Source organism: Synchiropus splendidus, chromosome 19, assembly GCF_027744825.2.
Source record: "Synchiropus splendidus isolate RoL2022-P1 chromosome 19, RoL_Sspl_1.0, whole genome shotgun sequence".
In the NCBI taxonomy this organism is placed as follows: Eukaryota; Metazoa; Chordata; class Actinopteri; order Syngnathiformes; family Callionymidae; genus Synchiropus; species Synchiropus splendidus.
Genome location: NC_071352.1, coordinates 16,891,902 through 16,915,867, shown reverse-complemented (window position 1 = coordinate 16,915,867; position 23,966 = coordinate 16,891,902). Strand labels below are relative to the sequence as shown.

Genomic DNA, 23,966 nt, shown 5'->3' with positions numbered 1-23,966 from the left:
CTCGTCTTTTGCAGTAAAAAAAAATGCTGATCTAGGTTTTACACTGCTGTTGGAATTTGAAACATCTTTTTACATTTGAAACAAACCTGAAACTTCTGTAATACGAACGTCAGACTCCTTTACATAGTGGCTTGCAACTGTAAGAACACAAAGAAGGAGTGGCTTGGCTCACCCAATGGGAGGGCTTGCCTTGCTTGTTATGTTTAAGACTGGTAATGAACGATGGTGTCAGAAGTTGAGCCATCATGGACGTGTACGTTTTAGTGAGGGCCCGTTTGAAGATCCTGGTGGGTTGAGATTCAGACAATGATGATGCGTGATGGTCGAGTCAGGGTTCCCTTCTCAGAGGACTCGGTCAAGTGTGTTAGCAAAGCAGCTCTTCGGTGTCAGAAGTGTTAACTTTCTGAACTTTCCGAGTCAGAGGAACGGATCCCCATCCTGCCTCAGATGAAGATCATAGACCTGTGAGGGTCACATCCGCAGAAAGGTCAGAGAAGTAGAAGACCTCCTCATACAGATAACTCCTCCTGAATAAGTCTCGGTCGGATGATGAAGTCATATAATCTCTGTGCAGACCGTGGTTCCATCCACCTGAAGATTTGAGAGAGAGAGAGTGAGAGAGAGACACGGGGGAGAGAGACAGAGGAGCGAGAGACGGAGCAGAGAGAGAGAGAGAGGAGCGTCGGCGGCTCTGCAGTGGAACACGTTGTTATTTGAGGGAAGGTCTCTCGGATCTGTCGGAGTATCCACAGCGATCTGCGCTCACTGGATTTGCGTTAAACGTCATGGTCAAGGTAGGTGACCGTTTTTCCGTCCTTAACACGCGTGCGACTGGGCTGGAGCGTGTTTGCGTGTGCGCGCAAGCCAGCGCAATCACATCAAACTCTCAAATGCGCATCAGCATCAGGCGAGGTGAAGTCCAGGAGTTAGCCATGATCCCGGACACGTGATGGGGCAACGGCTCGAGGTGATGGGCATCATTTGCGTGATGTCGGCGTGAGAGGTGTAACCTTGGAGCTGCCGCCGCGTCACGGTTAATCCTAATCTGGAGAGTTTACAGGGCTCATTTCGACCGGGGTGCTTTGGAGGGGCTGAAGGAGGAGGGGGTGTTGCGCAGGCACCTTGCGGCTCTTGGGTTAATCTGTGAGTCAGAGCCCGGGGCCCCTCCAGGAGAACAAGGAGCCGATAGATTAGCGCTGATGAATGAAGATGTGCAGCCTGGATCTGCGGCACAATGACGCGGTGACGAGCGGATTTAAATGCTAATGTGCGCACTTTCCCTGGATTGTGAGCGGAAGGATCATCTCCGGAGTTTATGATGAAGGGAATAAGTTATTAATGTCGTGTTTGGGGGGTGAAGTGGGGCAGGATTAGACTCCAACAGGACTCCCGCAGATTAGCATGTGGAGAGTTTGAGGAATTAGAACCGTTTGAAGGTGGTGGAACAGTGGCGGCTGGAGATAATTGAGGGCCCGGGGCTCTTGTCCGTGTGGGCCCCTTCCTCTCGCATCCTTGTACATGAAACGCTGTCGTTTTGAGGCCCATTTCCAGTGATGATGTCTCTCCTGCTGTGGATCTGTTGCTGGGTTACTGATTACACCGTTCAATTCGCCCGACGAGACAAAAACTTGCTTTGCTTTTACATGCGTGGTGACACTGGTGTCCACCAGAGGGACCCTGCACTCCCCTAGTGATGACGTGAATGAGCCGGTTGCTGTGCTGTGGTTGGTTGTGTAACACAATCCATAAGTTAACTACAGGTGCTGTAACCAGGACAAGGTTTTTGTGGAGGACCTAAGGTCTGGGCTGGTTGTTTGGAGCCGTGGAATTGTGTGTGCTGGATCATTGTTGGTTGTTCTGTAACATCTTCAAAACACCTTTGGTTTTGAACCGGAGCAATGGAGGGGTTTTTGGTTTGATTCCGAGCAACTTCCCATGACACCATCTGAAGCGAAACCATGGAGATACAATCATGATGGTTGCTGGTTCAATTGCTGCGACCAGACGTAAACCTTTGTGACTTGGTTGTCTTCTGTTAATTACAACCAACAACTTCCAGTCACCATAATCCTCACACTGAAGGTTTCAGGTACGATCCCTAACTTGCTCATAGTTATTTTGAGATGGAACTTTGCTCCCAGAATCATGGGGATTGGCTACAGTATTGCCTGACATCCTATCGACTTCTGCTTCTCGTTGTGAGAATACAGTAAGTCAATGGTTCGTACATGTTTTTTTTTGGAAACAGCTGGTGGCTGGTTCTATCCCAGACTTGCTAATTTATAGTAGCTAATCGAACCTTCATCGGTTCCCAGTCTGATCACAGTCAGGCTTCAATTGGTCTGATGATTCAATGGAAGCTCGAAGATCACCAGACAACAGTTTCTCACACCCGTTGCAGCGCCATCTGAAGTGCAGATTGCTCCGGTTATTTAGTAACCCGATGTGAGTCACGTAGCCTCCTGTCTTTGGTTGGTTTGAATCCCCTCATGACTCAGTTCAGGATCAACATTACCGGAATATTCAAGCATCACTTCTCTGTCTTTCCCACCAGCTGCTTGTGCTGCTCGTATTTTACGTCATTGACGACTGTATTCCTCACACCCACGTTAGTGCTCACAGCTCCACCATTAAAGGAAATGACCATGACACCCGTGTTTATGAGCCTTGCGCCGTTGCACATCCTCTCCTTTGGACCCGGCAGATTCTTACACGTGTAGCGCCGTGAAGTTTCCACGTCCGTCGTGGAAGGGAGCATCTCTGCTGTGGGTGAGTAGGCGTCCATTCTGGGCCCACCATGACCCGTGCTGAAGCACACCGGCCTGGACGCCAGAGGCTTGTCACATGACATCACACTGTTGAAGGTCCACCAGCTGGGGGCAGCGCTTGGGAAAATATCAAGACGTGGCGCTGCTGCGAAAGTGAGGCCAAAATGTCAGAGGGATATGTTTGTTGGGGGATTTGACGCTACCCTTTCTGACTCCCCTCAACCTGAAGCCGAATTTGTCAGGGAGGAATGCTTCCTAAATGAGGGCGCAGAGTGAAAAGATGGAGGATGTGAAGGAGTCCTTCACGGCTCCTGTGGTCACTTGTTAGGGAGCGACAGAAGCTTGAGATTCCTGTGACGGGGAGTGATCGGTACTTTGGGGTCACTCTTCCCACAAAGATGTGTAGAGAATGATCTGAAAACCAGCGAAAATGAAGCGGATAATGAAAACAGGATAACGAGCATCACACGTAATTACTTAAACAATAACCCTGTGAAATTGAAATCAACGACTTAAAAGCAATTTGAGAACTGGGAATAAAGGAGAGGTACGGCTGGATGGCTCCATTATCGTCCGCTGAAGGCAGATAAGAAAACAAGCAATACTTCTGCTGTTGTAATTAAAGCAAGATGATTCATATGTTACTCCTCATGAATCTGAACGACGAATGTTTGGTTTTATCGCCGACTAATGACTACAGACATATTCTTTATCAGATATCGTTTATACGCAAGAACCATCAGACTATTCATTGTAAACGTGCTGTAACATTTCTGCAAAATCGATCTTTTTTATTCAATTGTCTAAACACTTTTTTTAGTTTCAATATTAATTAAAAAAAAAATTCTCACGCCATTAATCTATTTTGCCTGGATTATTGTCGTCGTAACAAGATGGTTGTTGGTTCTGTTCCCTCTTCCTTTCAATGTTTTCTGAATGAAGGTTCAGTTGGTTTTGTTGTTAACGCTTGATTGTGGTACCACAGGGTTGCTGGTTCAATGCCAAGGTTGCCACACTACAGATGGCAGTTTCGTTCAGCATATTTATTTTGGTCCATTTCCTTGATGTCAATTTCCCTAATGCTTGTTTGTGACCCATCTAAATATATATCCGACTGATGCGACCCAAGTCTCCAGGTCACATGCCGGCCTTTATTCGTGTCCTGACCCGACTCACCTCCCAGCGAGCTCTGCTCACACATCAAAGGCCGACACGTTTTCTCACCTCGCAAACATCTCAGTCAGACTTTTGTTGCCAGGAGAAGGATGTTTGGCCTGACCACTGAGGAAACTTCCACCTGCCAAGACGACGCTTCTTTCACACCCACGCATGCAGATCCAGCTCCTCCCTGTCTCCCCCCCAACATCCGCCAAAACCTGTTTGTTTGCTCTCAACTGACTAAATCTCTCGACGCGCTGGAAGTCGCAGTGAATTCTGCCGCAACAAACACTCGCGGGTTCAGGGCAGTGAAGGATTCCGCCGTATAAATGATTAGCTGCTACAATATTAGCCAATGTCATCGCTTTATCAGACAGCGGCGGGATGTTTTCGCTCTGTTTGCCTTTGCTCGTCCTGCACCGCGGCCGTGAGGACGGAGGGCTGAATTAATTCCAAGAGAAGACGTCTGCTGCTGCGACATTAGCATGCAAACACAGTCACTGCTGCCCTAAATTTTGGGTCTAAGAAAGAGCATGTGTGTTCGCCTCCTGCTCTGCCAGGGCCGTGTCACAGATGACACAGTGGAGGAAACAAAACCGCAGTCATCAGCACCAGCACCGTGATCAGTTATCGCCCGGCGTGGCACGGATTGATGGTGCCACAACTTGCTGACACGTCCAGGTCGACGAGCTGATCATGTGAACAGCCGCGTCTGGTCAGGATCATGTCTGGCACGTGATTCTGGAGCAACCCGGCGGGTGCATGAGCGCTGACCCGTCCACATCCGGAGAGGAGGACGGGAATAATTAGACGTGATCCAGGCTCCCGGCTGAGTGGGACGGACTTCTGGGGACCCACGGACCAAAGTCAGGGCTGGAATGATTGAAAATCCAATGCGCAGCAACAGCAATGATCACATTTTAATCCGGTCAATTAACAGAATTCCCCGCGAAGACAACTTCTGCTCAGAACCAATGGTGAACGGAGAAGTGATCCTCAGTGGTTCCCAAGGAAAATCAATGCATTTTCTGATCAGTTTCTTCAGCCATGGTCACCGTGTCCTGGCTCTCTTATATCACGGCCTCATATGTAGGTGTGTACATCGAATGACGTTTTGCCCTCCAAAAGCCCTGTTCGCAGCAGGTGTGTTCAGTGTGGTGTCAGAGGTGGGATGACTGCATGAGGACGTCAGACTCATACCCTGAATGCTCCATGTATCTGCAGGACCAGATGGGCTGATTGAACCCCCATACTGAAGTATCGTAATTTCCGGACTATAGAGCGCACTGGAATATAAGCTGCACCCACTAAATTTAAGAAGGAAAATAGATCTTGTTCACACATCAGCCGCAGTGCTCTATAAGCTGCAGGTTCAGTGGTGCTGTCTGCGCTGTGGACAGGTCAGTGGTGCACCGGATTTTTCAGGTCCCCAGCCGGGATCAAGTCAGCGGCCAAAGCCCGACTCACTTGTGTTCACGCCGGACATTTGAGCCAGCGTCTCACATCTTTTATCTGATTTCATTGATTTCAACCTGTAAAAATCCATATATTAGCTGTGCAGTTGTATAGGCTGCAGGCCACAAAAAAAAGTAGTGGCTCATAGTCCAGAAATTGCGGTAAATGAATGGAGTTCTCTAGGGCAGTGATTCTTAACCATAGGTTCGATTTTTTTTTTTGATGAGTTATAGTATAATGAGTTATAGTACTTGAATGGGCCCCTGACCCTGCTCTCGGGGAAAAGGCCCTCTTGGATTAGTCTGTGGAAGATGGGGTCTGCGTCTCTCTTGGCTGCTGCCTCTTTCTCTCTGACAGAAATCATTACTTTCCACTGAACCAATGTAAGCGTCCTGAACAAGTCGGCCTGTGATTTTTTTTTTTTTTTTGGCTGTGAGTTGAAGTGCAAGTAATGCTAGTTCCTGCATCATGTGATTACCTTTGGGCGGACGCCGCTGTTGTGTTTTTAGCCCTCATTTTGACATGTCGTGTGAGTGGTTGACTTGGTGAGGTCATATGTGCTGTGCTGAAGTATGTTTCGTCGCTATCACACGCATGCACTGTCATGTTCTGTGGGGACATTTCATTGCTATAACCCTTTCCCCGGCCTCTCACTCTAAACCTAACCATCCAAAACAGTTGGCTAACTCAGTTATTTTGAAGTTTCCATCCTGTCTGCCGCAAATGGAGGACAGGCAAAAGGTCCCCACAAGGAGGTGTGTTTCCAAGAATTAGTCCCCACAAGTTGAGCCATTCAAGGACACACATGCTGGAATGATTAATGACATTTCATTAATTTCCCTGATCAGAGCTTGATGAAGAAGACAAACTGCCTGAGATTTGCTGTGGCAAAAGATAATTTTAGAACACGTGATGTGCTGCAAACCTGAAGATTTAACTGATTCATCTTCCACACAACATCATGGCTGCGAGGTCAGATCTGCTTCTAGAACCAATCCAAGTGCAAATTCATTATTTCGCTCCCTGCAGTTCTCCACTGCAGCGTTTCAGATGGTTACAGCCATGGATTTATTTCCACTGGAGCTCGGCACGGTTTAGATTTCTGCGCTCTGGGTTATTATTTCACGTTTGTTTGTTTGTATTGTGGTGCTGGTGGTTTATCTGTTCATCGTTCTATCTGTTCTAATAGCTTTGCATCGCTTAACAACAACACTTTGTTGGTTAGTAGAGGGCTTTAACTGCTCCTGCTATGTAACAAACATGGCAGCTACTGGACCGATTTTTTGATTTTTTATTTTTGCAAATGAACCATTTAAAGCAGCCACTGTCAAAGTGGTGCTTTGGGGCCAGCAGGGTTCCATATCTGTGATGGAAAGTTTTACGTGAAAAGTTCTTCTAAAAAATGGTCTTGTCCAGATTGAATTTTCTATTTCAGTTAGGCTGGACCACTCTTATTGTCCGCAGGATTGTTCTCTTATTTTTTAATTTGTTTTGCAATAGAAAGTTTTCCTTCCTTTGTCATCCAGTATTTCTGAGGTTTGGAACTGGCTTCAGGCTGAAACATGTTCGGTCGGCGCGGCGTCTAGCTGCGGTCTGATTTTGAGCAGCGGTGCCGGGACGGAGGAACAGACAGAATATTTAGGCCCATTTTTCATCACAGCAGGACTTTTAGGACTGTGCTGTTCCTGAACATGAGAGAGTGTGATTCTTAAAGATGTAAAATTATTCAGAATAATGAGACTGTTGCGTGAGAGAGATCTGCTCTGTCCAGACGGAGCCAGGGAGGCAGATATTGAGTTTGGCAAAGAGGTGATGTATTGTCTTTCTCTGCTCGTACGCAGCGTTGGCCAGCGTGATCGGCTAATGAAGGCGGTCAGGCCTCGGTGACCAGAGGCTCCGGTCGCCTTGTCTGCATCCAGGCAGGGAAGTCTTCAGGGAGTTTGTCTCGGGTCAGTGACGGAGGGCACTTGTGTCTGGCTGCGGGCCGTCAGCGTGCTGATGATGACGGCGTAAATATTGATGATGGCGAGCAAACATGAATCCATAACCCATATGACCAAATCTGCTGCTCCCACTCACCGTCATGATGAGTCAGACAGGTCCTCTCAACGGCGAGCCTGCAGAGAGAGTGTGGGCGCACTGTCGCACACGATAATCCTGTTTTTTAGTGTGTGTGGGGGGGGCAGTGATGTCACAGTGAAGACCAATGCCAGCGGCTGTCCCCCGGGGGCCGCTAACCAGCACAGAGGAGCCGGTTAGTGAAGTCCAGCAGCTCCTGAGTGATTCATCAAAGCTTTGGCTGTGGACTTCGGACTATTAGTTTCAGCGTCATCACGTGAACCCGATGGCGTCTGCTTTTGCTCCAACTCCCCTGACGCTCCCCTGTATGTGTCGAGTCAGTTGTACCGGGGTATTTATATATTCCGCCTCTCTTGCACTTCTTCTTCTTCGGCGGTAGATCTGCCTCCTGTTTGGAACTAATCTCTGCATCAGTGATTTAAAATATCTTCATATAAAAACCAAATGAGCTGTCGCTTTAAAAACCAACACTTTGTTTCAGGGAGGCCCAGGACCCCATGGGGACCAGACTCACCGAGCCCCGAACACTGCTGTAGTTTTAGCACACCACAAAAGGCACAGACCCAGATCCTAATGTCACCTCAACCGCCTTCTGCTCTCAGAGTTTAGCTCGACGCCTGGAGCTTCTGGTGTGTCAATATGAGCAAGTTCCAGTGGCGGACATTTAAAGGCACCTGGAAGATAGATCTAACTTCTTTGGGCCAAGAACCAAACTTTTGAAGGTGCCCAGCGACTGAGCCACTAGGTCGCAACCACTACCAGGTTGCAGTAGTGGCAAAGGAATCCTTGCTTGTGGTGTCCCATGTTTCCACTGGATTGTCCACATACTCTAGAGGGTCCAACCTTTGTAGTGAGCGGAAACAACGCGAGTTCCAACTGACTCTGAACTCTGAGTTGAGATTAGGCTGAGAGTCTTAACACCTGAGCTCAGGGATGACTTTCAGTCACAAGTCTCAAGTGAAGGACTTCAGTTCACCGTGACTTTCCAGCTGTCTCGCTGAGGATTGTGTCAGGTGTGCCAAGGGTATTGTCCCAACTCGGATTGGACTTCAAAAGTGAAATAAGGGGAAGATTGGCAGTCTGTTTTGCCAAGGATTGAGCGAAGCCAGAAGGCCAAGCTCCTCCTCCAGAGATGATGGGCAAAAGTGTAATGATTGCAAGACGCCCGAGACTCTCGTAAATGTGCTGACGGATCTGTAAACTATGTCCATAACGGCTGCTCCGTTTATCTAATTGACATGCGAGTAATCTTGAAGCAACAGATCACGTCCGTGGACGCTCCTTCCGAAGTGACGGAGGCACGTAAAAATGGCGAGTGGTTACTATGGCAGGTTACCATGGCAACCCCAGGTCTCTGTGAGAGCATCCATTTCGCACAGCGTGGGAGAAAAGAGGTAGAGTTTGAGGGCCTGCTGAGAGGAGCAGGGTGGAGAGGTGACAAAGGGAGCGAGGGCGAGGTGGAGAACAGGTGGAGAAGAGTGAGACGAGTCATGTGGCAGCTGGAATATTTAATGTGTCAACTTGTAGTGGCACCAGGGTCCTCTCCTCGCCGCCTTCGTCCACCCAGTATGTGACAGCGGCCGCCAGAGACACGGTGTCAGCCTAGGTCTCCATGGAGACGTGTCCATCCGTCAGCCCGTGTCAGTGTATCCTGAGCGCAGCCTTATCGTGTTTGTCAGTGTGTGTGTTTATCTGTCGACGTATTAGTCAGCGTGCCACTCAGGGAGGCGGCCCGGGCGAAGCCAGAGTCGATCGAGGCCAAGAGAGCGTGGCTCATCATGCATGCATGCATCAACGCCTGTCTGTCTGTTGGTTTGTTTGCCTGAGACACAAGACGGCCATTTCAGTCCTGCGCTGTGAAGACGGATGTGTGAAAGAATAAAAGGAAGGTTTTGTTCCTCCTTTGAACAGGCATCCTCCCATTTCTGCCGAACGAGTCTCTAACTCAGTTCGGTCATTGGTTCACAGCCTGCCTCATCCTGGACGGTCCGGTGTTGCTGTCCAGAGAACCGATCGTAGACAGTGCAAGAGGCTAGAGGCCTGCTGTGCTTGGAGGATTCTTCCTCTCTTTCTGAACACCTCACTGGATTTTCATTTCTGATCTGGCGTGACAGGATCTAGGGCTGCTATCACTCTGAAGACACGATGAGTTGGCAGTTGGTTTTACGAGACATTCATTACTGAAAACAAAGCAGAGCGCGTCCCTAGTTTTAGCCCTGGTGTCCGAGAGAGGTTTGGGTGAATGTTGAGGCTCCTCAGGGTCCAGGTGTTGAGATTTAGTGTTGCAATACCACAGAGATTTGTGCAACCCGCAAGTATCAGAAGGCACGTTCATGGGTAGATTTTAGGAACTACAGTCCTATATGTAGTTCAATTCCTGAAATCCTTCAATTGGAAGCAGGAAACATGTCAGAGTCCTTCCCTCCAGAAGATCCTTGTGGTCCCACAAACCCCAGATCCCAGTTGTCCACTGCCAACTGTTGCTCAACACAAGTGCTGCCTGATTCCTGTTGCCCTTGAGCAAGGCACTGATCCCCGCTGCTGCATATTAGCAGTTAATGTTGCAACTTCCCTCTTGTCATGAACCTGGATTCTCAGGTTGAAGCATCCTCCCTCCGACCGGGCACCGCGGCAGGTTTAAGCAGGATTTCATTAGAAGTCGTGACTAAAGCTGTCGAAGTAAAGATGTTAACATTAGAGAGACTTTCATCGCAGCGTGCGACACCAGGCCTCCAGTGTGGGGATTTGAACACATCGGGAAGGTAATGTGTGTTAACGAGACGCTTTAGCTCCGACTCTTCAGCTGAGGAGGAGGAAGATGAGGAGGAGGAGGAGGAGGAGGTAGAGGAGGAGGAAGAGGAGGAGGAGGAGTAGGAGGAGGGGGAGGAAGAGGAGGAAGAGGTGGAGGAGGAGGACGAGGAGGAGGAGGAGAAGGAGGAGGAGGAGGAGGAGGAAGAGGAGGAGGAGGAGGGGGAGGAGGAGGAGTAGGAGGAGGGGGAGGAGGAGGAGGAGGAGTAGGAGGTGGGGGAGGAAGAGGAGGAAGAGGTGGAGGAGGAGGACGAGGAGGAGGAGGAAGAGGAGGAGGAGGAGGAGGAGAACGAGGAGGAGGAGGAGGAGGAGGAGGACGAGGAGGAGGAGGGGGAGGTCCGACTCCCGAACCTGTCGGGCCTCTCTCGCCATCCTAATGAGGCCAATTGGAGATGTAAGAGCGAGAGATTCGGCGTGCGCGCTGATTAAAACCCTGGAATCTGGTGATTTAACAAACTTCACTAGTTATTTTTCTTCAAAAGACTTCAAACGTGACGAGGGCTCGCAGAGGAGTTGAGTAAGTGAAGAGGGAGGAGCCTGGCTCTAATGAACGCATCAGCACGGGAATTTCAGCTCAATTGGCTTCTGCGCTCTCGACTGAGGGGCGAGTGGTCAGCTGGAGCGTCTGAGGCGGAGCATCCCCTCGACTGCTGAAGGAACCACAATTCACTCTCAGGAACTAAGATGTGTTCACAAGTACCTTTTCCAAGCTCTGTTTCTCCAACGGAATCCAACCTCATCTGTCACGTAGATGTTACAATGTTTTTTGGTGTTGCATCCACAAAACTACAGTGGTACCTGTGTTCTTTTGTTGGTCTTTTGATCAACCAGAAAGTGTGTGGGGGATTGAAGTCCTGTTGTCCGGCCAGCGGGGTCCACACTTCTCAGGCCGCACAGAGAGCAGGAAGAGAACAGACATAATGGGGTGCGAGCTTCGGTTTATTCTCGATCAGCATCAGCATAACAGCGTTGCTCAGCATCAAGTCGTCATTCCAGTCCAGACACATTAAGTAGAGACTGGAGTGAGGGCGTTCCCCGGATCCATTACACGGCCCAATACACAATATCACACACATACATTCACTATTGTAGGCTGTTGGATGACTTACTGAAAGTGTTACATGCTGTATTGATGAAATCTTCTTTTAAGTAACTGTGAAGAACAAATGCAAAATGAATGCGATGAATCACATGCTTTCATACGATCAACCAAAATTCAAATATATTACATTGTAAATGCCTTACATGACACATGATATGTCCAACTATTATATCACTTGGCTTCATTATGTTACGTTGCATACAGTTCAGTTGATATTTCCCATTATACTGAAATTGAAAAGGAGCTGAGTGGGTTCTTCACTTTCTTCTTCTTCTTGAAGTTTCTGCCCCTGACTCCCACTTTCCTCGCCTTTTCCCAAAGGGTGTGCCCTTTCATTTTGGTTTTTATCAGTGCTGCGGACAGCTGTGTGTGGCTGTATATTGTTTTTTGGTTGGTTACAGTTCTTCGTGTGTTGCTAACGTCCTGTTTCTTCTGCAGAGTAATGTAGCAGTTCCGGTGTCAGATACATTTTGTTGAAAACCTTCAGCTTTTCGTTTGCTTTGTCAGTGAGTTCCACATTTGCCCTCCCACTACTGCCGTGTGTGTTCTAGCGTATGGTTGGTTGTAGTTCCCTCTTCTTCTCTGCTCCTCCTCATCGGTAGTTAGTTTTCACAGTGTCAGTAGATGATCTGGCTGCCGTCCATTTCTGGCTCTAAACCTGACCAGCAGTCACTGGACTAGCTCAGGTGACCTCAGTCATCTTGTTTCAGTAGCACATTCCTTCATATGTGCTGTGTAGTCTGCATTCCACCGCAGAATTCTAGCAGCCTCCTTCTGTAGCAGAAGTCTTGTCTTCCAGTGGCAGGTGTTCCCCCACACCTACACTCCATAGAGTAAGTGTGGGAGCATCACAGTACAGTTCTCAACGCTCTTTCATTCAAATACAATTTGCATTTGTTCATTATACATAGTTGTCTGGATATTTTATTCTGCTGTCTGTGCTGTTTCCATGGGAGCTGCTCGTCTCTTCAGAAACCCCGAAACGTCACCTCTGATCCTCCATCGAATCTCTCTGCGTTGATTGTCCAGGACACGCTACCGTCCAGATTTCGATTCGGAAAGACGTACATTTAAGATGGAGCCAGTGGTCTTCACTTGGGTACCAACCAAGCATCGGATTCAGAGCGATAGTACTGTGAACCTCTCCAGCTGACTGACTCGTCATGAGCTGCCTCCGGTGTGTGTTGCAGCTTCACAGGTGAAGTTCAGAACGAGATGTTTAATTACGTGGTCGGGTTCCGTGCAGCATGAAAACACTTGGTCCACTGAGGCTGCTCCCGTTCATGCTGGGGTTATATTTCCGCTGCTCGAGCATCATCTGCTGAGATTAGAGTGACCCGCGACCATTCGCTGAATGGAAACCCCCAAATTTCCCCACTGGTGAACGATCCACAAAGCAGTTTGGTGGTTTCATTTGAAGGAAATATTGACGCGCATTTAATCTCTTAATCTGCCATAAATCATTCAAAACAGACGCTTCAAAGCAGCTTTAGACTGGAGGAACGTTTCAGAATCGGATATTCCAGCTGCTGCCTTTACTGTCCCAGAGAGAAGATGACTTTTATCTTTGGCATACGAGTCGATGTGAACTCCAGGAACCTTTTCAGACCAACCATCAGCTCAGTGTTTTTGTCGACATTTTTGAAAGTTTCTTTTCATTGTTGTTTGGTTTTTCTTGTCTTGACATTGAGTTGTGTCTTGTCTTTGACTGCAACAACTCATTTTCGTGGCTTGATGCTGTGTCACGTGACTTGAGCGCCCCAACATGTCGGGGTCAGTAGATACCCAACGTTTGCTTGTCTCAAACTGTGACATAAAGGTGGCTGCTCTTTTCCTTAGGTATGTAAATGTAATTTATCAGCGACGGCGCCTTCACATCTGTCGAAGAAAAAGAGTGGCTGGGAGCTCTTTCTCTGTTTTGCACGGCGATCCAAGATCAGCGTAGAAGTTCTCTGGCGATCAATTAATTGGCTAATTATTTTGCTTGAGAATTCCTCCAGGTCCTGTGTGTGTGTGTGTGTGTGAGTGTGAGTGTGTGTGTGTGTGTGTGTCAGTGTGTGTGTGTGTGAGTGTGTGTGTGTGTGTGTGTGTGTGTGTGTGAGTGTGTGTGTGTGTGTGTGTGTGTGTGTGTGTGTGTGTGTGTGTGTGTGTGTGTGTGTGTGTGTGTGTGTGTGTGTGTGAGAGAGAGTGTGTGTGTGTGTGTGTGTGTGTGTGTGTGTGTCAGTGTGTGTGTGTGAGAGTGTGTGTGTGTGTGTGTGTGTGTGTGTGTGTGTGTGTGTGTGTGTGTCAGTGTGTGTGTGTGTGAGAGTGTGTGTGTGTGTGTGTGTGTGTGTGTGTGTGTGTGTGTGTGTGTCAGTGTGTGTGTGTGTGTGAGTGTGTGTGTGTGTGTGTGTGTGTGTGTGTGTGTGTCAGTGTGTGTGTGTGTGTGAGTGTGTGTGTGTGTGTGTGTGTGTGTGTGTGTGTGTGTGTGTGTGTGTGTGTGTGTGTGTGAGAGAGAGAGAGAGACAGAGAGAGTGTGTGCTGTTTCGCTAAAGAACTTTTAATTGTAATGAGCATTCTTTAACAAACAGCTGAAATGAAAGAGTCCAGGCTCTGGTCCCAGAGGTGAGAGGGAGGCAGAGAACTCTGGGCTCCATGAAGCCACCTCTGCCCCCCTCTACTCCCCACCTTCTTGTTAGCCCTCCCTAATTGTTACTTCTCTATTGTTGTATTTATCCAGGAGATTCACCAGCCAGAGTGAACACATTGTCTCTGCTTCTGGTTGGTGTAGAGCAGGTCTTCTTAAATAGTTCTCAAAATTTCAGGCCAATTGATTCCACTTTTCTGTTACAAAAACAATGCTAATAAAATAATTCTTTATTACAAGTTGATCTATAATAGTTTCTTATTTCTTTTCTTTAATGTTAACAAGGATACAACATCATGCAGAAGTGCACTTTTTTATAGACAAATGATGCTATTTACAGAGGCAGAGGAGAGTTGGCATCCACGAGATGTTTACTTCTTCCTGGGGCGGGCGCAACAAAAAATAATTGAGCAGCACTGGTGTAGAGACTTCTAGATGATGGTGAACTGCCTGAACTGGTCTGCCTGCCTGATGTGGTCCGCCGGAAAGTCATGGTTCTGTCGGTCATCGGTTATATCGAGCAATGCTGATGAAGTTTTTTTTTACTTAAAATACACTTGATTTAGAAATTCAATATTGAATATTCAATTTTCATTGAATTCAATATTCAATAATCCTAGATTAAAAACATACCAAACTAGAATGTCAGATAAAAACATACCATTTCTAAATATAGACTATTTTAAGTAACAAAAACGATTTTAATAAATAAAAAACTTCTTGCGCGATATGAATAAATCCATCAATAAACATTTCGTCCAATACATTTGACCTGTGCAATGCATGGCTTCCGATCCATTATCATGGTTGTTTGGGAACCATTTCATTTGTTTCATATAGATTTAACAGGAGCAGGAGCGAGCACTTCTGCCCCTGAACGTGGTTCGTGTCCACTGTGGTGCCATGCTTGAGTCTGTTGATGTTGTTGGATTCCAAAAAAATAGAATATCAGATAAAAACATACAATTTCTAAATCTATACTATTTTAAGTCAAAAAAAAATATTGTAATCAGTAAAAAAAACCTTGTCTTCTTTGCCTGACATAAGCGTGTACCCATGTGCTTACCAGTTCCAGCACCGGAATTTCCAGCGGACCACATCAGGCAGTGATGGTCAGGATCTGAAGATCGGATTTGTTTTTCTGGGTAGAGTCATGTCCGTCCTGAAGGTGGCAAACTCCACTCTGGCAGAGGAGCCTCTCAGCTGGGTGATGATGTTCTTATGCAGCTGCTTAAAACTTCTGAAGCTCCAGCGCACAGGCGGTTTGTCTGTGAACTGACTGGAGCGGCGTCCTCCCTGACCTGGCCCACCCGCCACAGCGCTCAATCACTCCCACCCCCGTCCTCCCTGATTAAGAGGGAATATGACCCACCAACCCCCTGCAATCAGGCGGCGAGACGTCTCCAGGCGCTCGGCTCGCTCCATCATCTCCCAGCCGGTGATGGCGGCAGAAGCTTTCTGGGAAATAATGAATCCCCGTCACCGAGACCAGCTCGCTGTCGGCCACTTGATCATGAAAGTGGAGGTTCGAAGTCATCCTCTTGGAACTCTGGTTTCCTCCCTCACTTCAGTCACATTATCCTATATTATTTGGAGTTGTTAGTCTGCGAGTGGTTGTTGATTGTTGACGGACGTATCCACGCCGCCGTGGAAATGTGTGTCGAGTGAAGACCGACAACAGAACAGACAGAGGTCTGTTGCTTATTAGCGACTGATCCAGTTCAGCAGAAACTGAATCACTCACCACCATGGACATGTTATTTCGTCTTGTAACTTCTCCAACTGTGGCCTCTATCACAGGGGTTCTTCACTTCTCCCAGAACAAATGGGTCCGGGACCCATTCAAGTAATAGAACGGATTCATGACTGTTTCATATCATTTGGGATCAACACCTGCACCTGCAATACCCTGCACTTTTCTACGCTTAAATAGACTGCTCAAGTTGGGTTATAACAGCAGGATACAAGTTATAACAGCAGGAGCATCAACTGATCTCAATTTCAGAGATGTGGAACCAACACTTGTACGCATTAACCAGGTGTATTTCACTCTATGACCACTAGATGGTGACCATAGAGATGTTTGAAAGTTAGCCTGTAACTTGTTGTTATACACTGTCTGGACAATCAGTTGCTTGATGTGATGGTCGCTGTTGTGACTGTCGTAGCAGTTTTCAAGTGTCTACTTTCAGTTCCGGCCTCAACTGAAGGTGCTGAGTCAAATAGCTCTCTCTCATCTCCTTTGGAGAGAGTCTGAGTCAGAGCCTCGGTGTCGAGCGGCTGCACAGCAGGTGGAGTGGTTGCTAACTAGTTCAATGAGTTAAACCCCTGTCAGTACCTGCAGCAAGGCCACTGTCGTCATCGATTCTCTGGCACCGTAACGTGCGAGCCTTTCAATAACCCGGGCCCCTCGTCCCCCGGGAGCCCGCCGTGAATCAGCCGGAGCGAGATGTTAGTCACACTGCCGTGTGTGCGTCTGTTTGTGTGTCTTATTACTGTTTGTTTTTCGGATGAGACACGTTACTGAAAAGGTTAGTTCATGTTTGTGGGTTTTTTTTATGATGTAATGGGATTGTGTTCGTGTGAATCTGGATCTGCTTGCGTGTGGCTACTTATATAGCTATCCTTGTGGGGACAACACTGACTTGTGAGCTCGTTTTTGCCGGTCCCCACAAGTCCAAGCCTCAATTTGAGGATGAAAACATCAAAATACCTTGATCATTGTAGTTTCGTTGAAGTTTGGTCCTGGTGAAGGTTAGCTGTTGGATTTGGATGGTTAGGTTAGGGGTAAGAGGCTCGCAATGAGAGGTCCTCGCAAGGATGCAGACATGGTGCATTAGCAAGGACGCAGCATGGAACTTTGTATGCAAGTGTTTCCCAGCGTGTGTGTAGCAGCATGCCAGTACACCTGTGTGTGTGTCCACATGCTCCATTAGATGTGTTTGTGCTAGCGTCTGCGACTGTTGTGTGCGTCTCTGACATTGTGTGCTGTTCTGCGTGGACACATGTAGGGTTGTGCAAGTCTGTGTGTTGACGTCAGCGCTTCATTCAGCAGCGAGGCCAGTGCTCGCCCTTCTTCCTCTGGTAGCTGTCGGGGTGCGGAGGCTTCCTCTCTGTCATTCAACACAACAGACCCCTCACCTCCCCCCCTCTCCCTCAGAAACATCCTGCTGCGGTCCACTTCCTGCTCCAAAAGAAAGAACCCTGGGTACAAAACAGATTCATTCAGAGCTCCAAAAGTCGACTTCCTGTCTTTGGACTCAAGTGTGTGAGCGGAAAAGTTGGCGTCCGTGTGTGTATGTTCACATGAAGCCTGGAAAGAGGAGCGTCGCTGGGAGAGAACTGTTTTAACTAGCGGTCAGTTTTTGACTCAGCAGCAGAGAAATCCATCACGCCTCTCTCTGACAGGGTTTTAATAATCTGTTAATTGATCCAATTGATTGACTCCCTGAGGTTTCCGACCTCCGTCCATCAACGACGCCGTCTGTATTTGTGTTTCAGAGCCGGGGGCAGACGTGACCTCAGTTCTTGGCTGAATCATTACTGATCTGCTGCGCTGATCTGCTGACAGGACACTGGGGAGAAGCTGCTGGTTCAAATAGCTGCTTCTCTCTTGGAAAAACCCTGCTGTGTCGTCCATTCTGCTAGAATGATCCTCCTTCACGGTTCAGGAGCGAAACGAGTCTGGTAATGTGAGCAAAATAAAAGAGTCCAGTCCGGACGGAACCCTGAGAAATAGCTTCTTTTAACCTCTTCAGCTCTGAGGAGAAAGATTCATGCGGCGCGCCGTCATCCGCCAGCATCAACACAACTGGAGTCAAAGCGGAGGAACCCGTCGTGCTTCACTCTCCTCGTCGTCGGGAGACTCAGCGGTCTGTCGGTATTTCACTTTTGGATTTTGGCTCAGCATTAGCTGATGGACGAGTCATGACAATCCAAGCATGCTGCTCACCATCCTTGGCACTGACTCACGCGCTGAAATAGCGCTCATTCGACCAACGTTTTTACACAAACTTTTTCATTCGTCTCTTGTCACCCTGAAATAATCATTTGAAATAATTCATGCTTTTTTTTCCCAGAATATAACACCATAATTGTGTATTTCATTGAAGACGTTTCCCTCTCAGTATTATACAATGTCCAGAAGCTACATACAGTTTTTGTATATTATGATATATTTATATTATTTTGATAGATGTATTTTTTATTTAGTGTCTTAATTTAAATGACATGTTGCTAATTCTGCACTGCTAACCTTATTTTTATTGAAAAAGAATACAATGATAATAGGGGTCAATATAATAACAATTTATTAAAAAGAAAATGTTATTTTATGCACAAATAGCGATTGATCCTGAAACATAACAAGACAAATATTTATGATTATCCTTTGCATTAAAAAAAGACCTCAATGTTGTATTTTTTCTGTTTTTTTAGTTTCCTTCTTGCATTAAAATCTCTATCCAAATCTTTATAAAAAGTATTTTCTTGCTTATATTATGTATTTATTCAGAACATTTTCTTCTCTATTAGGCACTTTCAAATTATTATATACATTTTATCATCTCAAAATAGTGTCTCTTTCAAGTATCAAGTACTGTATATTATTTATCTGCAACATTTACTGGATTTTTTTGTTGCTGATTATTTATCCATTTACTAATGTAACTGGTCAATGACCCGCCCCTTCAGTAAGTGTTTGGTTGCAAAGCACAGCGGATTGAAAGCGAAGCTGCAATATTTCTGCTTGATAAAAGATGTCTTGAAACGTCCTCCGTTATCACCGCGGCACGTCGTTCACCTTAAACAGCGCCGGCGAGCAAACTGCGGCGCTCTTTATTAGCCATGATGGTGGTAATGATGACACACCGACTCCACTGACAGAGGGAAGACGAAGGAGCGGCGGATTATTAATCTGATAGATGGCTGTTCGGCCGCGGAATTATCAACAGCAGAGTCGTGGATGAGGAGAGAGCCGTGGAGATGGAGACGGATGGAGGGAGAGAGAGAGACTGATGGAGAGTATAAATGGAGAGGAGGAAGAGAGCGCTTGTGAAAGAAAGATGGCAGAATGGAGGAAATAAGGAGCATTAATATTCATCATCTCTTGAGAGAAGAAGAGAGGAGGCTGGGTTGGATCAGACTGGGCCACTGAGAGGCCCCAGGCCACGTTTGACCGGCCACGCTGAGGTCTGTTTGGAAATCATGCTTTCAGTTGTTGCTGCAGCTTTTTATTGGATGAATCACTCGTGAGTCATTTCAGTTGGACTCAAAACGTCTTGTAGGTGTCCTCAGTGAGGGCACGTGGCTCACTGGGGATCTACCAACCTCAGACCTGCTCATCTGTTGGGCTTTCCATTTCCACTGATGCCAGGAGGGTGTGTGCGAATCTGTTGTGGGGCTCACTGTCGTTGGACTCACTGTCGTTGGACTCACTGTCGTGGGACTCACTGTCGTGGGACTCACTGTCGTTGGACTCACTGTCGTGGGACTCACTGTCGTGGGACTCACTGTTGTGGGCCTCACTGTTGTGGGACTCACTGTCGTGGGACTCACTGTCGTGGGACTCACTGTTGTGGGCCTCACTGTTGTGGGACTCACTGTCGTGGGACTCACTGTTGTGGGCCTCACTGTTGTGGGACTCACTGTGGTGGGACTCACTGTCGTTGGACTCACTGTCGTTTGACTCACTGTTGTGGGACTCAGAGAGCTTGACAGATCTGTGCTGGTTCCTGTTCCTGTTTGCAATTTTGGTTGCCTCCAGAAGGTCTCTGAGCCAGTACCCTTCATGAGCCCGGCTGAAAGCCGACTGGAGCCCATCGGTGGAGCACAGAAGGCTCCACTCTCCTGTGGATCAGCCCCGGTCACGATGTTACGACTGTTTGTTGTCACCTCCGTTTGAGATTTGTGATAGCAAAGACGTGTAAGACGGAGGAGAAGTTTGATCAATAATCTCATTGATCGTATTTCAGTGACACCGGAGCGCGACAGAACACAGCGATAAATCAAGTCGTCGCCAGCAGGGGGCCGTGTGGGAGACCGGGTGCTATTTTTACTCCCACCTTTTCATGGATTCTGACACTTTTTTCAATCGCCAAAGCTATTTCAGGAATCAGAGCCGAGGTGTGAAGTAACAGCTAAAGGGATGTGGGGGGCGGGGACTCCTTGCAGGAGACCAGTTGGATCTGACACTCGTGCTCGCCTCACTAAAGTCCACATGTTCCAGCTCTGCTCCTGACATTGTCTGTCCGCGTCCTCTTTTAACGTACGACACGCTGGGCTTCCAGACTTCCAGGAACTTCACAAACAGACCAAGGATCTCGAAGATATTGAATGTGGTGAACTTTCTGATGAACTTCTTAAACCTCAGACACGCCAGCAGTTTGAAATGGTATGTCTGATGATCCAGACGTAAGTGTCGAGCTCTTAAACGTAGCCACTAGCATGACTATGCTCACCGACTCATGCGACACTAGGTTCCTCTTCTTATTGAATGAGATGCAGAGATTTCTAGGCAACTCTCTTTACTCCATCCAACTCACCGGCGCCCCCCCCGACCTGCCTTTATTCCTGTGACCTCAGTTTGATCAACCCTCCACCGTGTATTAACCCGTTCACCCTCTCATTCTGCTGCATCACAAGCCCACTGCGGCGCCTCCCTCCCCTCCTTCGCTTCGTTCACCGCATTTAAATCTTGGCCTGGTGGGTTACCATGGTTACCTATTCACCGCTCCGTCCAGCTGTATCCCTCCAATCCAACGTCCTCCTCCGTCATTAGGAGCCTGGACACTCGCTCCCTCACTAACATGAATGGCATCAACGCTCCCTAAAAGCGGCGGGAGATTCTGGACAAAGGCACCACGTGTGACCTGAAGATGAGGAGTCATGATGGGTCTCTGACCTGATCCTGTCATCTGAGATGTCAAGAGCATCGGACCGCGTGCTTTAACTCCTGCCAGTGATGGTTGAGAGTAGATGGCTGGCTGCCTAGCTCTACTCCAAGTCTCTGGATGACTCAGCTCCTCGTCTGTCTAGGACATGACAGCACTTACATGCTTGTCACTGTGTAATGAAGTCATTATTACACTTGGCAATATCATTCTCCCCGAACTTCTCAATATGGCCGCCGTACCCGCTGCCCCACTGCTCTGCCTACACTGTTATGAGACTCCACCCAGAGCCCCTTTTGAGTGTGTTTGTCAGGGTTTGGTTCTTCTTGCTGGTTTTTGATAAATGGTCTGTCTTGTTGTGTCCGTTTCCATGTGATATTAGTTTTCCTGATGTGACCAGGCACTTGCTTTTCTACTCCATTTTTTTAATGTCAAGATTTTAGCGAGATTTAACTTCTTCATTTTGCTCACATTTGTTCTGTTATTTCTCTCTATTTGTACAATATTTTACTGAAGAATATTGTATATATTTTCAAGACCTCTGGGCCTAGACTGCGTTTTTTTTTCTTTTTTTTTGTATAGTGTATCTTCATTTCACGTTGAAAAAGTCCTCAAGTTTGACACATTATATTTAATTAGAACTATTTTCTGTTTAATGTTGACATGAAATCCGACTGCTTTTTTACTGGTGTGTTGGTTAAGATTTAATCTTTTGTTTTCCTTTTTCCTTGGTTTTAAATTTTATTTTTGTCATTGTGGGTCCTGCATTTTAGCAGTTACTTTTTGCCCTTTTGCTTTTCAGGATATATATTTTTTTTGCTGTTCTTTTCATTCTGCCGGCTGATGTTCGGTCCCACTGTGGACTATTATTTAGCGGGTGACTGTTTTCTGTCGTTGACTCGTTCATGTTCATTTCATACCTCTGACTCGCGCGTGATTTCCTGATGTGGAGGGAGAACACTTTCCAGCTGTTTGCTGGAGGTCCAGTGTCTGCCTGCAGACCCGAATGTCCATGTGGTGTGACCACATCCTGAGAGCTCCAGGACCTCCTCAGGCCCCCGAGTGATAACCACAAACTCTGATCTCAGCTAGAAATATTTCTCCTGGTAATATTCCTGATGTGGCGCCAGTGAGTCAGAATATTTGTCAGCAGCCGCTTCCACCGTTAATTACAGGAATCCACCTGCTTGGATCTGATTCCTGACAGAAGCGCCTGCTCGGGGATTACGTGGGATTTGATGTGAGCGGAACCGTGGAAGTTCTAATGCAGATTTTTGACAATCCCTCCCATGATGTGCAGAAGTGTTTGCTCTGCTCGTTCTCGGCTGATGGAAAAACACTCTTTAATATCCGTCTCTCTCTCTGTCTGTCTGTCTGTCTGTCTGTTCTTCCTCCGCAGTGACTCCTGGCTCCGTCTCACTTCACACGCATCAAGTCCCAAATCGCAGATGAAAGAGGAACCGCATCTTCCATCCGCATGTTTCTATGTTCTCACGGCGAGGAGCAGAAACGTGGCTGGGATCCGACGGTGAAGTAGAACCAAGAAATTGAGCTGGCGGGAATCGAACCCTGGCTGTCAGATCCACCAGCGTGGAGTCCGCTCACCTGCACCTCCAGATTAATCAACAGGGTCATGTCCCAGTTGCCATGCGCATCGCCACGCTGACCTGCCTCCGCGGCCCCTCCCCCTTCCTCTTTCTGCTGGCCCAGCTGATTCTGCCTCTCCTCCTGCTCGGGCCGGAGCTGGTGGGGGCCGCCTCCTCCTCCTGCCCCTCCCTCTGCACCTGCTCCAACCAGGCCAGCCGGGTCATCTGCACCAGGCAGAACCTGGACACGGTGCCTGAAAGCATCTCGGTCAACACACGATACCTCAACCTGCAGGAGAACTCAATCCAGGTAACTCTTGATCTGTCGTTGCTCACATGGTCACTGGAGCTCTGGATTCAGTCCACCAATCGTCCACCCACCTATGGAGCGGAAGGCATCTCACTTCCACATCCCACCTTCACCACTCTTCCAGTTGTTATTGTTGCGCCTTGTTTTCCTGTGTCGATCCGAAGCAAGTGTAACGAAGACGCACCTCATGTCGCTGCCAGAACATTGGGTCACTCAGGTCCTCTGTGTCATGTCCCGGGTCTTAACACTGGTGAGGAGGATCATGACCTGCATCCGGGTCGGTACCACCGGCCTTTGGACAGCATGGACAGAGAGGGCGAGTGTATCTCAGGACAGTGAATAGCAGTTATGATGATGTCAGTCTTTGAGGCAGGAGCACGGTATGATTTGACCTCTGATCTTTTTTGCAGACCCTGATCTTTTGACCCATGAAAACGGAGCTTCATTAGCTCTTATGGTTGCCTGAGAAAGGTTCGGCTGGTGCTGAAAACCAGTGCAGTAGATTTGCCCCATGTGTGCATACATACATACACACACGCACACACACACACGCTTTTATTATCCTCTATTCTATCTTCCTTGTGGGGACATTGTGAGGTCTGACATTGCCACAACCCTAATCGTCCAAAACACATGGTTAACCTCAACCAGGACTCACCTGAAACCCATTTTAATGAGCCAGTTATTTAAGTCTTCATCCTCAAATTGAGGCTTAACCTCGTGGGCTCCAGCCAAATGTCCCCACAATGTCATCACAAGGATCGTGTTTTGTCAAGAGTTGGTCCCCACAAAGTAGGGTAAACAAGCCAGCACACACGCAAGTCCGGCCTTAAAACAATGGTTCCCTGGCTTTGCTTTACCAAAACCCTGGATGATTCTGGTCATGATAAAAAAGTCGATTAACATGTTTATGTGGCTTTTATATTCTTCTTATTCATTAGCAGCACAATCCTGACCAATATTCACTCAGACACGTCTTGCTTGAGCTAATGGAGATTGACACCCTGCTTATTCTTTTTCTCTTTCATCTCATCTGTCTTAGCGAGTCCTTGGGTTCCACTCATAGCTTTCCTTTCTATGCTCCAGTCCAAACTGAGGTTTGACTCCTGGCTGCTCCGGTGCTGTTGGATCAGAGAGGGCGTTTGTCTGGGCGGCTGCCTGTGTGAAACTGGGATGCTTCGGTG

General features: G+C 47.7%; 1 protein-coding gene across 1 annotated transcript in view; it reads left to right on the top strand.

Annotated features, from left to right (window-relative positions):
* Positions 1-409: 409 nt before the first annotated feature.
* lrrc4ba (leucine rich repeat containing 4Ba) overlaps positions 410-23,966 on the top strand; it is a 44,942-nt gene continuing 21,385 nt past the window's right edge. The window contains exons 1-3 of the mRNA XM_053851004.1: positions 410-487; positions 575-794; positions 22,286-22,782. Of these exons, the coding sequence (XP_053706979.1) occupies positions 22,534-22,782 (249 nt within the window). The 5' untranslated portion in view covers positions 410-487; positions 575-794; positions 22,286-22,533. The remainder of the gene's footprint in view (positions 488-574; positions 795-22,285; positions 22,783-23,966) is intronic.